The sequence below is a fragment of the Ranitomeya imitator genome, chromosome 10, assembly GCF_032444005.1.
Source record: "Ranitomeya imitator isolate aRanImi1 chromosome 10, aRanImi1.pri, whole genome shotgun sequence".
In the NCBI taxonomy this organism is placed as follows: domain Eukaryota; kingdom Metazoa; phylum Chordata; class Amphibia; order Anura; family Dendrobatidae; genus Ranitomeya; species Ranitomeya imitator.
The window spans coordinates 40,039,042-40,052,163 of record NC_091291.1 but is presented as its reverse complement, the minus strand read 5'-3'; the positions used below and the strand labels follow the sequence as shown (position 1 = coordinate 40,052,163).

The window sequence follows — 13,122 nt, the reverse complement described above, 5'->3', positions numbered from 1 at the left end:
ATCACATAAACCCCATTTCCAGTGAATTTCAGCCCTGCCAAAGCTTACGAGAAAGTGTTAATGAGGACAAGGCAGCTGATTTCACTCTGTCATGCTGATTGTATTATAAAAGTAGGACTTGTGCTGCCAAAGACAACGGTAGCCTTTGCCCACAAAGAGGTTGTTAATTGACAGTCGTTTAGTGCTGCCCATTGGCTGGTGCTCGTGCCTCTTAATTGGGCAGTCATATTGGCAGTGACACAGTGAGCTAATGAGTGTATTGAGTGAAATGACACACCCTTGATACAATTGTCTACAGTTCGTACAGCGAGAAGGATCCATGGTTGGAGTTGGTCTTGTTAAAGTAATACTAACCTTCAGATCCAACAGAGTGGTTACAGACAACCCCTATGCCACAGGCCAACTCTGGACAGTGGCTATTATTGAGCCTAAAGAACTGAAAACTCTGCAATAAAGTACTGTTTCTCAACTCTGTTGTGTAACCAACAAGATCTGTGCCTCCAGAATGTCACCCTAGTGGAGAGACTGTGACCATTCTGTCAGTTGCCTCATATTGTGTAAATGACCATTGCAGTTAAATCTTGCAGTGTACTTGTTAGTCACTGTTCTGTCTTCTAAGTGTTGTACCATGTTAAGGGTCACAAGCCACACACCCAAAACTGACCATCTTACAAATACATTGAGAACTAACAGATGCATGGGTTCGTATGTATCGGTTCTGGGAGCTGATAGATTGCTCCCTAACACTCAATGATTAAATTTATTTGATGCTCATGTATGTGGTAAAGTTCTGATACCCACTGGGGCTGCAGTTAGCTGGGACAGGGTTAACTGTAGTGGCCAGTTAACTGTAGGGACCTGAGCATTAGTAGCAAGTGCAGGAAGTGACAAGTCAGTCAATGCAAGGGCAAGAGGCCTGGGCTGCTAGGGACAGCGTGAGCCTAATACTCAGGGCAGTGAATTTCCATAAATACCCTTTCCTGTGATTCTGTCTAATGGCCTGGGGTAACCTAGAGATGGACATCAGGGACCTAGGGCACACACTGCTTGTGAAGCTACAGGGAAAAATGGACTCAGACTACGTGGAGCCAAAAGTATTGCAATCTGGATATACTGATAGAGGTGAGGAAGATTCTCTAGAGTTAGGAAAGCCAGAGAGAGAAAGGGACATGCCATCTATACCGAGAACCAGGGCTGAAGTTGTATCTGCTACCTGTGAGAAAGATTGAGCCTTATCTTTTGCATCTGCCTGTAAATACTGTACAGACTGCCATTAACAAAGTTAAAGTTTGTTTTTTAAGAACCTCCTGTCTCCTGGACTAATTGCTGCCCTGGTTCCAGAAGAAGGATTCCTGGAGTCAGCAGAGGCCTGCAAGCCAGAAGTAAGTGGAAAGCGCGACATACTCAGCAGCACACCGGGACTGAGACACAACTTGTCTGTAGAATGCCAGAGTGAGTGGGGACCGAAGATCGCCCACGACTACCTCGCTTGGGCATCTTACACTTACACTGCATTCATTCACATATTCTTTTTTTTGGCTGCCACGTTTCCTCTGTCCTTTCTTGGGATTGGTCCAGACAACCAACAGGCTGAAAATTTTGCCATCAAAGAGTTCAATGACCCATATGGAAAGCAGAAGTCTGGTGCACAGCTGACATATGACCATCATGGTGGCGCCTTCCCTTTAGTGCAGAGCTAGCGTAGCAGAGTACAGTATTGGATCATTATAAGAGAGGGTAACACACTTCCTCTTTCATAGAACTAATGGTCTTCTGGTCACTAGTATTTCATGGCCTATTCTTATCCTGCAGACGTTGACAGAGCAGAGAGGAAAAATGACCAAACACAAGAGTAAATATAAGCTAAGAATCCAGAACTAGCGTGCGGCATCTAATTATAGGTTAGTATAATAAATGAATTATTCTTGGTGCAAATGGTTAAGAAAATAGTATTAGTGTACTTTACAAAGATATGTTGGCGACCAATAAAGGCATACATACCAGGAGCGTAACTATAATAGCTGCAGGGGATGCAATCGTACCTGGATCTTTGAGCCTAGGTGACCAAAAAGGTTTCTTTGGCCTATATGAAAAGACTAGTGATGAGCGAACATGCTCGGAAAAGGCATTATCCGAGCATGCTCACGTGCTCAGGGCCGGCTCCAGGTTTTTGAGGGCCCCGGGCGAAAGAGTCTCAGTGGGCCCCCCCCTTTAACACATACTCCGATTCATGATCGCATATAAACACAGCCATGTAGTATATAACACTGCCCACGTAGTAGATAGCAGCCCATGTAGTATATAGCAGCCCACGTAGCATATAGCAGCCCACGTAGTATATAGCAGCGCAGCCCACGTAGTATATAGCAGCGCAGCCCACGTAGTATATAGCAGCGCCACTCACTCAGGCACTGGTAGGACTAGGAGCTCCTCCTGAATCTGCCTCATAACTTCAGCAGCACAGCAGCCAGCCAGGGGCGGAGATCAGAGAAGAGAATGTGCTCTCTCCGCCCACAAACAATGTCACACTGGCTGCCTTTTCTTAACCCCTATGTGTGCCTGCCTGGCTGCACTGACTGAGTGAGAAGATGCTTGTGTCAGAGCTGGCACATAGGGGTTAAGAGAACGCAGCCAGCAGTGACTTTGTGGGCAGAGAGAGCATGTTCTCCTGCTCTGCTCTCCCAGCTGTATCTATGACAGGGTGAGTGGGCCCCCCTCTCTCTCTAGTGCCCCGGCATTTGCCCAGGTGCGCCGGGTGCTGACGCCGGCCCTGCACGTGCTAACCGAATATTTTGGGTGTGCTTGAAAAATACGTTCGATTCCCCGCGCTGGCATGTCTCGCGGCTGTTAGACAGCCTCAACACATGCAGGGATTTCCTGTTTGTTAGTCAATCCCTACATGTGTTGTGGCTGTTAAACAGTCGCGAGACATGCATGCGTGGGGAATCGAACATATTATTCAAGCACGTCCAAGACACTCTGTTAGCTTCCGAGCATGCTCGGATAACGCCTTATTCCAGCACGTTCACTCATCACTAGAAAAGATCATTACTATTAAAGACTTGCAATAATTGGGGGTCCCATTGGAGCTTTTGCATTGGGGACTACAAGCTTCAAGTTACGCCCCTGATACATACCAAAGAGGGGGATTGCCGGAATACTATGGGGCCCTTTTACTGGGTGTTGGGAACTTGTGCAGAATTCCTTATTCAGAAAAATATACAATAAAAAAGAGACAGGTAAAGGCCCAATAGTTATGGAAAGTGGCACAAGGGATAAATAGAGACCGGGTGATACTGTAATAGGTGGCGACACCTGGCACCCTAGTGGGAGGGCCCATTTTGATTTATTTCAGGGTTCCCGCTACTGCTTTTCAATCTTGTACAATAGTGTTGAAATACTAAAAAAATAATGTAAAGTTAAAGATCCTCGTTACAGTATAGCCTTTATATGGGTTATACAGTCATGGTGAAGAGTTCATATAAAACACCATCCAAATCATCCACTTTGCCAAGCATAGTTTTAATAATTGTGTACCACACCCGGAAAATTTCTAGGTTTCTTAATATTGTTTCTGAGAAAACGTCTAAAAGCTTGAACACCATTCACGGATAAAGCATGTTACTAAAATGTTGGCAAGCTCATCGGAGTGTCCTTTAGGAAAACTTTACAGGAAATATGCAGCAAGAGTTCAGTCCATGTCGGCGTTTTCTCGATTTATGAAGCTATAGCGGCGGGCCATTGTCAGGAACGGGCATCAGCCCATATCGCTCGTCGGTTGTTTCAGGCCCCGTGCCTGGTCAGTTCTGGATGCGTATTAGAAAAGCTGTAAAACGTGTAAGAATTTGATATCAAATCCAGTAAGAGGTAAAATTGAGCCATAAAAAGACTGGCAACGAAAAAAAGCATAAAGAGAGTGAATTGTATTCTAAAACCACTATGCGAGGAAGAGATTGTAAGAGGACCAAAGGAATCAATGACTAGGAGCACTAGCGGACACAGACAGAAGCGGGCCCCTGTGCAAAAACAAGATATGGGCCCTTCATCATAATGCACTCATGTTTTGGAGCTGGATGTTGGCCCCCTGACCCGTTGGGCACTTGTGAGATTTTCTGCTTTTGCGTTTTCATATTTCCTCTCCTTCTTCTCAGAGCCATAACTTTTTTTTGCCGTCAACATGGCCGTGTGAGGGCTTGTTTTTTGCTGAACGATTTGTACTTTTGAACAACACCATTGGTTTTACCATATAGTGTACTGGAAAACAGGAAAATAATTTCAAGTGCCGTGAAATTGCAAAAAAAAAAATGCAATTCAACAATTGTTTTTTGGGGTTTTTTTTAACGATGTTCACTAAATACGAAAACTGACCGGCCATTATGATTCCCCAGGTCAGTATGAGCACGCAGATACCAAACATGTCTAGGATCTTTTTTATTTAAGTGGTTAAAAAAAAAATCTCCAATTTTTTTTTTTTCTTTTTAGAAGGCTCCATTTTCCGAGACCTGTAGTGTCTCTGTTTTTCAGGATCTGGGACTGGGTGAGGGCTTAATGAGCACTTGTAATTTTATGTTTGCAAATTTTGCCTTTGTTTTCATTTTCCAGATGTTTACTTCCCAATTCATCATTTTTGACTTTTTCAAAAGTTGATACGTTTTTGTGCAAATGAACTCCAGCAACTTCCTCCCCTCCACCCGAAGTGATTGCATGCCTTAAATTTTTGCACAAATTATGAAAAGTTTAACAAAACATGCAAGTTTTTGATTTAAAAAGGCACAAAACAGTAAAAGGCAAAAATAAAGAGCATTTTAGATTAAGTTCAAAACTTATAAACCCAAACATGTTTTTGTATTATTATTAAAAAAAAGTTAGATCCCCCAATTCATTAAGTATGGGTTTTTGCACTCCAGTCTTAATGTAGCGTGAGCTGGAGAAAAATGTGTTAAATTCATTAAGAAGCATTTGGCGTAAAAATTCCAAAAGATGCAAGATTTTCATGGAATTTTGAGTTGCGTGAAGATTTTGCCACATTTCAAGCAGTTTTACTTTACTAATGTGTAGCATAAGCTGCTGAATGAATGGTGGCTTTATTTGCTTATTTAGGGACTTGATAGTTTAGGAATATAGGAAAATGCTGCCAAATTTTTGTATATTTGCTGTATTCATTAATAGACTTAAGATATTATGTAACCCAGAAAACGCGAGAGGTCATTACGGCACTCAAGAATTACAGACTATAACAGTCCATAAAATAATATAAATATATATTTTTAATATTCATTTATAACTGTCTGCAAACAAGGTAAGAATCAGTAATATACATAGCATATAAAGACAAAGAAGGACATAACAATATCCTGAAAGTGTAGCTTGAAAGATTCAAAAGAAGACTGGGTTATTCAGTATAACAGTCAGTCCCGACCCCTACTCCCCTACCCCCGGGAAATAATATGTTTTAAACTGTAATATGGAAATGTAAAAAAATGAAATCCACATGGTACTCACAAAGAAAAATAGGTTGAAGACAAACAGGAAATATTTTGTCACACTCAGGCAGCCTTTCATAGCCATCTTCTCTTTTCTCCTGTACAAAAACAAAGTTACATACTCGTCATTGTGCGGACATTATTCTATTGTGTCGTCCATTTTCAATGTATATAATTGTATACAGTTTAGGTAAAACGGAAGATGGGCAAACAGTGTCTGTTCTCTTTTGCCGCCTCATCTTTGTGGACACAGAACAACATTTTTGTTCACGTTATGGTAGGTCTTGATTCCAGGCCAGAAAAGGTTAGCGGTCTTGGCTTTTCTGTCCCTTGTAATGACCTTAAAGTCAGCCACACATTAGAGGACTGCTGGCCTAACGATGCTTCGGCTGATTGTTCGGCTGACGGCCATCTCGGCCTTCTCTCATACACATGAGTGCTCGTTCGGCCGAGCTCTTGTGTTCTCTACGAGAAAGCCACCGATAGACATCTGCTGGTGGCTTAGCTCTTGGAGAACAAAGTAATCGACAGTCCAAAATCAGCAATGTCCCACTGACCTCTCCCCGACATTCAGTTGGTCGGCACCCCCGTTAACATTTGTGTGTCAGCCAAATCAGTTGATATCGACAGTAGACTAATGAGTACAGGGACCTTAAGGTGTTTTATTTTTCTAATTTTCGTTGCTAACCAATATTGCAGATCTTCTGGTTGAGAAGCTATGTAAAGATTCATATCACTATAAGAACGGGGAATCTGAAGTCCCCAAAGATTCATATCACTATAAGAACGGGGAATCTGAAGTCCCCAAAGATTCATATCACTATAAGAACGAGGAATCTGAAGTCCCCAAAGATTCATATCACTATAAGAACGGGGAATCTGAAGTCCCCAAAGATTCATATCACTATAAGAACGAGGAATCTGAAGTCCCCAAAGATTCATATCACTATAAGAACGAGGAATCTGAAGTCCCCAAAGATTCATATCACTATAAGAACGGGGAATCTGAAGTCCCCAAAGATTCATATTACTATAAGAACGGGGAATCTGAAGTCCCCCACTTTCATCAGTGCAGTCACTGCCATAAAGCATACTTCGACTGGGGTGACAAAGGCTCACAAGTAATGGCTCTGGAGGCCCACTGTTCAGCTAAATCTAAATATTACATTACTCTCAATGAAAATGTTACCGCTGCTTCTATATAATAATAAACTGGGTAGTTTCTTAAATGAACGATGAGATGCTGTTTTTATCGAGAGTCTTATGCCAACTACTACTTTATGTAAGGGGATAAGGAATCTGCACAGAGGCCCACCGGGAGATTCTCCTGCTCTCCTGTGGGCCAGTCCAAGACTCTTTCTATGAGATGTGTGCCATATAGGATATTTGGCTCCTACCAATATTATTTTTAGCTAAGTTTGCATATTAGATAACACAATTATAGACCCAAAGTGCTTCAAATAATATTTCCATTTTCTAAATGATAAGCAGTCATGTGTTTCTAAAAGCTTATGTTATTGACTAAATGTATATACCCCGGGATCTCTTGTCGTTAAACAGCTGACTCAGGTTGTCTACTGCACTTTAGGAGAACCGTTCCAAAACACTATTAATCACTTTAAATATAGTGCCCTTGTGCAAATCAAGCCCCATGTGAGTCCAGTGTACCAGCATTGAGATCTACTGTGATGTATGAACCTGGTTTATTCAAAACCCATAAAAATAATGGCATAAAAAATGTAATTGATTTTATACAACAATGAAAACTAAAACAGATTAGCAATTCTATAGAAGTAAGAAGAAGTAAAAGGCAGCGTAATCAACTAAGGGGCAGAAACAATTGCACACACTTTGGTTTTACTCCACATTAATGTATTTATTAGACTGAAGTCGATTCCCCAGTAATATTGGTCATTATATGTAATGGGTAGATTATCACGAGGTAGAAAATCAGATTGAAATACAAACCAGATGAAGACCATGAAGATGGCTGAACATCCATGTAAAAAATGGGTCTAGCCTTGGTTGGCCCTGTCACCCTTCTTACTAGCTGGCAAACACTTGTGTAGGACTCTCCTCTCTGTAGAAATTGTATTGTTAGAAGGAAAGCGGGAAACTTCTCGAAGGGTCATGGGAAGTGCATGGTGAAGGAACAAACATCAGGTCCTCTAGCCCTTAGTGGAAAAACTCAACATCATAACGGAGGCACATTTTGACCTTTGTTATAGAGCCCCCTCTTTCTGTATACACGCTGCATGAAGGGGGCATGGAAGGAACATTAAGATGACATGACTTCTCCGTTGGTTTCGAGTTCTTACTTTGTAAATTCTTTATCCTTCTTTTAGCTTTTGATGTGCTTTTATCATAAAAGGTTGAAAATATAATATTTCCATTTTGTAGAAAAGGCTTTCATCACCATGCAAAACTGGAGACACCTGCACAAACCACATACTCTACAGCTAGAAGGTCACCTCCTACTGGATGGTTTCTTCTGTGAGATGCAACAGATGGAGCCCCATCATCTAAATGCACATTTAGAGTGGCCTGAAAAAGGGCATAGCTAAAATGAGTGCTTTGTGCTCTGACATCAATGGCCACCTGTAAAGTCATCCCTAAAAGTTGGCAAGTATTTAATAAACTATCTGCTGGTATCTAGTTATTTTTTTTTAAAAAAAGAGTCAATGTAGATTGAACCGCTGGATTTTTGGGTACTCCATTGATAGACTCTCAGAAAGAAGGGTCACCTACCTATAGGACAGCCAAGAGAGTTGGTAATTCTCAAAGGTGCCACTAAAGGCTTTCAAAAGCTCAGCACTTTTGGAGTTTTTCTTATGTGGGATGCTGGAGGATAATCTGTCAACAGTTGGAGATGCGGCATCCAAATACACACCAAGAAGGCATAGGAGAGACATGGAAAAAGCGGCATAGCTAAGGGTGGACATTTTGAGTACTGCATTTTGTACTTTGGTGCCAATTTAATTCATGAAGCGTATCCCTAAAAATTAGCAAATATGTAATAAATTATCTGCTGGTACATAGTCTTCTTTCTTAAAAATATGGACAATGCAGCTTGAAGAGTTAGATTTAACATAGCAACATAGTTAGTAAGGCCGAAAAAAGACATTTGCCCATCCAGTTCAGCCTATATTCCATCATAATAAATCCCCAGATCTACGTCCTTCTACAGAACCTAATAATTGTATGATACAATATTGTTCTGCTCCAGGAAGACATCCAGGCCTCTCTTGAACCCCTCGACTGAGTTCGCCATCACCACCTCCTCAGGCAAGCAATTCCAGATTCTCACTGCCCTAACAGTAAAGAATCCTCTTCTATGTTGGTGGAAAAACCTTCTCTCCTCCAGACGCAAAGAATGCCCCCTTGTGCCCGTCACCTTCCTTGGTATAAACAGATCCTCAGCGAGATATTTGTATTGTCCCCTTATATACTTATACATAGTTATTAGATCGCCCCTCAGTCGTCTTTTTTCTAGACTAAATAATCCTAATTTCGCTAATCTATCTGGGTATTGTAGTTCTCCCATCCCCTTTATTAATTTTGTTGCCCTCCTTTGTACTCTCTCTAGTTCCATTACATCCTTCCTGAGCACCGGTGCCCAAAACTGGACACAGTACTCCATGTGCGGTCTAACTAGGGATTTGTACAGAGGCAGTATAATGCTCTCATCATGTGTATCCAGACCTCTTTTAATGCACCCCATGATCCTGTTTGCCTTGGCAGCTGCTGCCTGGCACTGGCTGCTCCAGGTAAGTTTATCATTAACTAGGATCCCCAAGTCCTTCTCCCTGTCAGATTTACCCAGTGGTTTCCCATTCAGTGTGTAATGGTGACATTGATTCCTTCTTCCCATGTGTATAACCTTACATTTATCATTGTTAAACCTCATCTGCCACCTTTCAGCCCAAGTTTCCAACTTATCCAGATCCATCTGTAGCAGAATACTATCTTCTCTTGTATTAACTGCTTTACATAGTTTTGTATCATCTGCAAATATCGATATTTTACTGTGTAAACCTTCTACCAGATAATTAATGAATATGTTGAAGAGAACAGGTCCCAATACTGACCCCTGCGGTACCCCACTGGTCACAGCGACCCAGTTAGAGACTATACCATTTATAACCACCCTCTGCTTTCTATCACTAAGCCAGTTACTAACCCATTTACACACATTTTCCCCCAGGCCAAGCATTCTCATTTTGTGTACCAACCTCTTGTGCGGCACGGTATCAAACGCTTTGGAAAAATCGAGATATACCACGTCCAATGACTCACCGTGGTCCAGCCTATAGCTTACTATTATTTATTTAGGGGTACTCGATTGTAGTTATGAGACATGGAAACAGGCAAATGTTTTGCATCCCTCAAACCACGCTTTTCAACTTTTTGGGAAGGTGTCGAAAAAAAAAGGGGACCTTAAAGACCACTAGAAAATTACATGTGCATGATGTTGAGATGAACTGTCATCAGATGAAGCTATGAAATCCAAATGCACATTTAAATGGCGTGGAAGGGGCATAGAGGGGGAAGGGAAGGGCATCCTTAAAAGTTGAACAATATGTTATAAACTACAATAGAGTAAGCCACATTCATGCATAGCCATCTCTACTGGGCTGGGGGCCAGACAGAATGGCATTGTATGTGGCCCCTGGCATGTAGGTTGTGCTCTTCTGCTTTAAACAGAGCTAGCTAACCTAGAATGTATTCTAAACTACTTAACAGTAAAAACAAAATTATTTTATTGATACTTGATCTGAGCCACGCTTTTCTGAAAGGTCTCACACTGTTCGTTAACCCCCTAGCGACAGAGCCAATTTTGTACTTTATGGCCAAGCCAATTTTTACAATTCAGATCACTGTCACTTTATGAAGTTATAGTTCTAGAACACTTCAACGTATCCCACTGATTCTGAGTTTGTTTTTTTTCGTGACATATTGTACTTCATGTTAGTGGTAAAATTTCTTCAATATGACTTGCGTTTATTTATGAAAAAAAAATGGAAATTTGGCAAAAATTTTGAAAACGTTGCAATTTTCAAATTTTTAATTTTTGTGCCCTTAAATCAGAGAATGATATCGCACAACATAGTTAATAAATAACATTTCCCACATGTCCACTTTACATCAGCACAATTTTGAACTAAAACAATGTGATAGGAAAAAATGAACATTTAACTTTTTTTCACAAAAAATTTACTTTAGACCTAACTTTTTTTTCACAAGGGCTACAATAGATAATGGACCACAAAATTTGTTGTGCAATTTCTCCTGAGTACACCAATACCCCGTATGTGGAGAAAAGCCACTGTTAGGGAGCATGGCAGGGCTCACAAGGGAGGGAGAACCGTTTGACTTTTTGAACCTAAAATTGGCTGGAATCAATGGCGGGCGCCATGTCACGTTTGGAGACTCCTTGAAACAGTACTTAAACAGTGGAAACCCCCCAATTCTAACTCCAACCCTAACACAACCCTAACCTCAACACACCTCTAACCCTAATCACAACCTTAACCCTAATCACAACCCTAACCACAACCTTAACCTCAAACACACCAACCGTAACCCCAACACCACAACCATAACCCCAACACAACACAACCCTAACCCTAGCCCCAACCCTAACGGAAAATTTTATTATTTATAACTAAATAAGGGGGTGATAAAGGGGGGTTTGTATTACAATTTTTGTTATTTTGATCACTGTGATAGATGCCAGCGGCTGTGGGGGGATGCAGAAGGGTCCAGAGACACCAGGAGGTACCGGGGGAGGATCGGGGGACCCTATTTCTCTCTGCTCTGTGCTAGATCATATCAGAGGAGAGAGAAATAAATGGGAAATCAGACTTTTTTTTTTGCGGTTGCAGTTATTGGTGAATAACGGCATTCGCAACACTGGGGATGGTAAAAACCGACCCGAATCTTGTTCTCTTGGGTCTCACCAACCCCGGTAGCCTGGACCCTGGAGATTTTCCGATGCTGGAGGGCGCTATAACCTTATTTCTCAGCGCAGTTAAAAAGCAGCGCTGAGAAATAAGTACTCTTAACTGCTGCCGTTAAAAGGCGTATCGGCGGTCGTTAAGGGGTTAAAGGAATTTAAAAAAAGAGTCTTGACGAACTTAGAAAATAATCAGATGAATATTACTGTCACTTTATTTTTTATTCAAGAACTGAAAACATATTTGGAGATTTCTTTACATTCCTGCAATGAAAATACCTAAAGATCATTAGGTGATTATGTGTTATTATTCTGGGGGGAGACCCATACTGCAATTATCGTGTTCAACATAATGGACTTAATGGCTACTCCAAACTAGTTAACTTATAGTCTTCAACGTCTTGAGTTGAAAATCCTCTGGAGAGTATCGCAAGTCTTAAAGCACGGAATATTACCCGCAGCTTGACATCCACCAATCCAGGTCCTGCATGATTACCGCCATGAATGATTTAGTTGGTATGTAATGTAAATGTGGAAGTAAACGATGATGGAAGGGATGGCCTAATTGTATGAAAGACTGATCCAACAGGAGATGTGGAAATACAGATTGTAGCACATGGAGTCCATTATTCACCTAGACCTACTTCTCCTTTATGTGCGTGTTCCCTTGCAAAGGTGAAGGAAGGGTCACAGATGTTGTACAGTATGAGAGAGGAATGCCAAAGAGATCTGGAAAACTAAGAGCAAGAGGGAAACTAAGGAGAAAAAATTAAGTATCTGCAGACAGAATTGCACTGTGCCATTTGCAATGACTCAGTCTCCTAAACTTGCTCAGACAGCCGTATTGGCAAAGACACCGTGTTATAAACACTATGCGGTGGAAGGGAGACCATGATCGAGATCATGCAGTTAGAATCAAGAAAAGTTACAACAGAGGTTTTCAGGATCACTGTTTGCAGTTGGCGATATCCACAAAGAAACTTTACCCCTTAGATCCCCTGTCAAAGACCTCTCACCTGGCCAAACCAGTTGCCTGCTTTGCACTGATGATTGGTACAACCCCACTCCTTCCCCACTTCGAAACATGTGTCTGCAAATGGATTTTCGGGTTTGGCTTCTAATGGTTAGGCGTTGCTCTTAAAAGGGTCGATACTGACCAAGCTATGACTTGTCTACTTTGGACACATGATACAAAGAGAGCAATCACTGGAGAAGGACATCATGGTCAGAAGAATATAATTAAGGCAAAGTGGAAGACCGGCCAACCGATGGCTTGATACTATCAAGATAATGGTTGAGAAAACCATGGTGGCCCTATCTAGGCTTGCCCAAGATAGATCTTCCTACAGAGCGTTCATCCATGAAGTGCCATGGCTCGAAAAATTCAGCTGGAGGTGGTTAAAAAAAAAAAATTTGACATGAAGCCAGTTCCAGATCCGTACATAGCTGTGTGGCCACTGTGCAGGGAAAAATTAGAATGGGACACATCACTACGCTGGTTCTGCAACACTCCCTCACCCTCTCCCAAGTTCACGGGGAGATTTAAAGGTTAGATCCCCACCAATCATAAAATTCTACTGTCATGCCTTCACTTCACACACTGGCAGACACCACAGACAGAAAAGGACCCCTGGGCTCATCATATTGCAGAATTCCACCTTCTTTGGGAGCGGAAAAGCCCCT

The 13,122-nt window shown here is 41.7% G+C and overlaps 1 protein-coding gene across 1 annotated transcript in view; it reads right to left on the bottom strand.

The window, feature by feature from the left end:
• Nucleotides 1–13,122, bottom strand: part of CD37 (CD37 molecule) — an 87,718-nt gene that overhangs the window by 43,702 nt on the left and 30,894 nt on the right. Inside the window, exon 2 of the mRNA XM_069742376.1 lies at nt 5,503–5,581. Within this exon, the coding sequence (XP_069598477.1) occupies nt 5,503–5,568 (66 nt within the window). The 5' untranslated portion in view covers nt 5,569–5,581. The remainder of the gene's footprint in view (nt 1–5,502; nt 5,582–13,122) is intronic.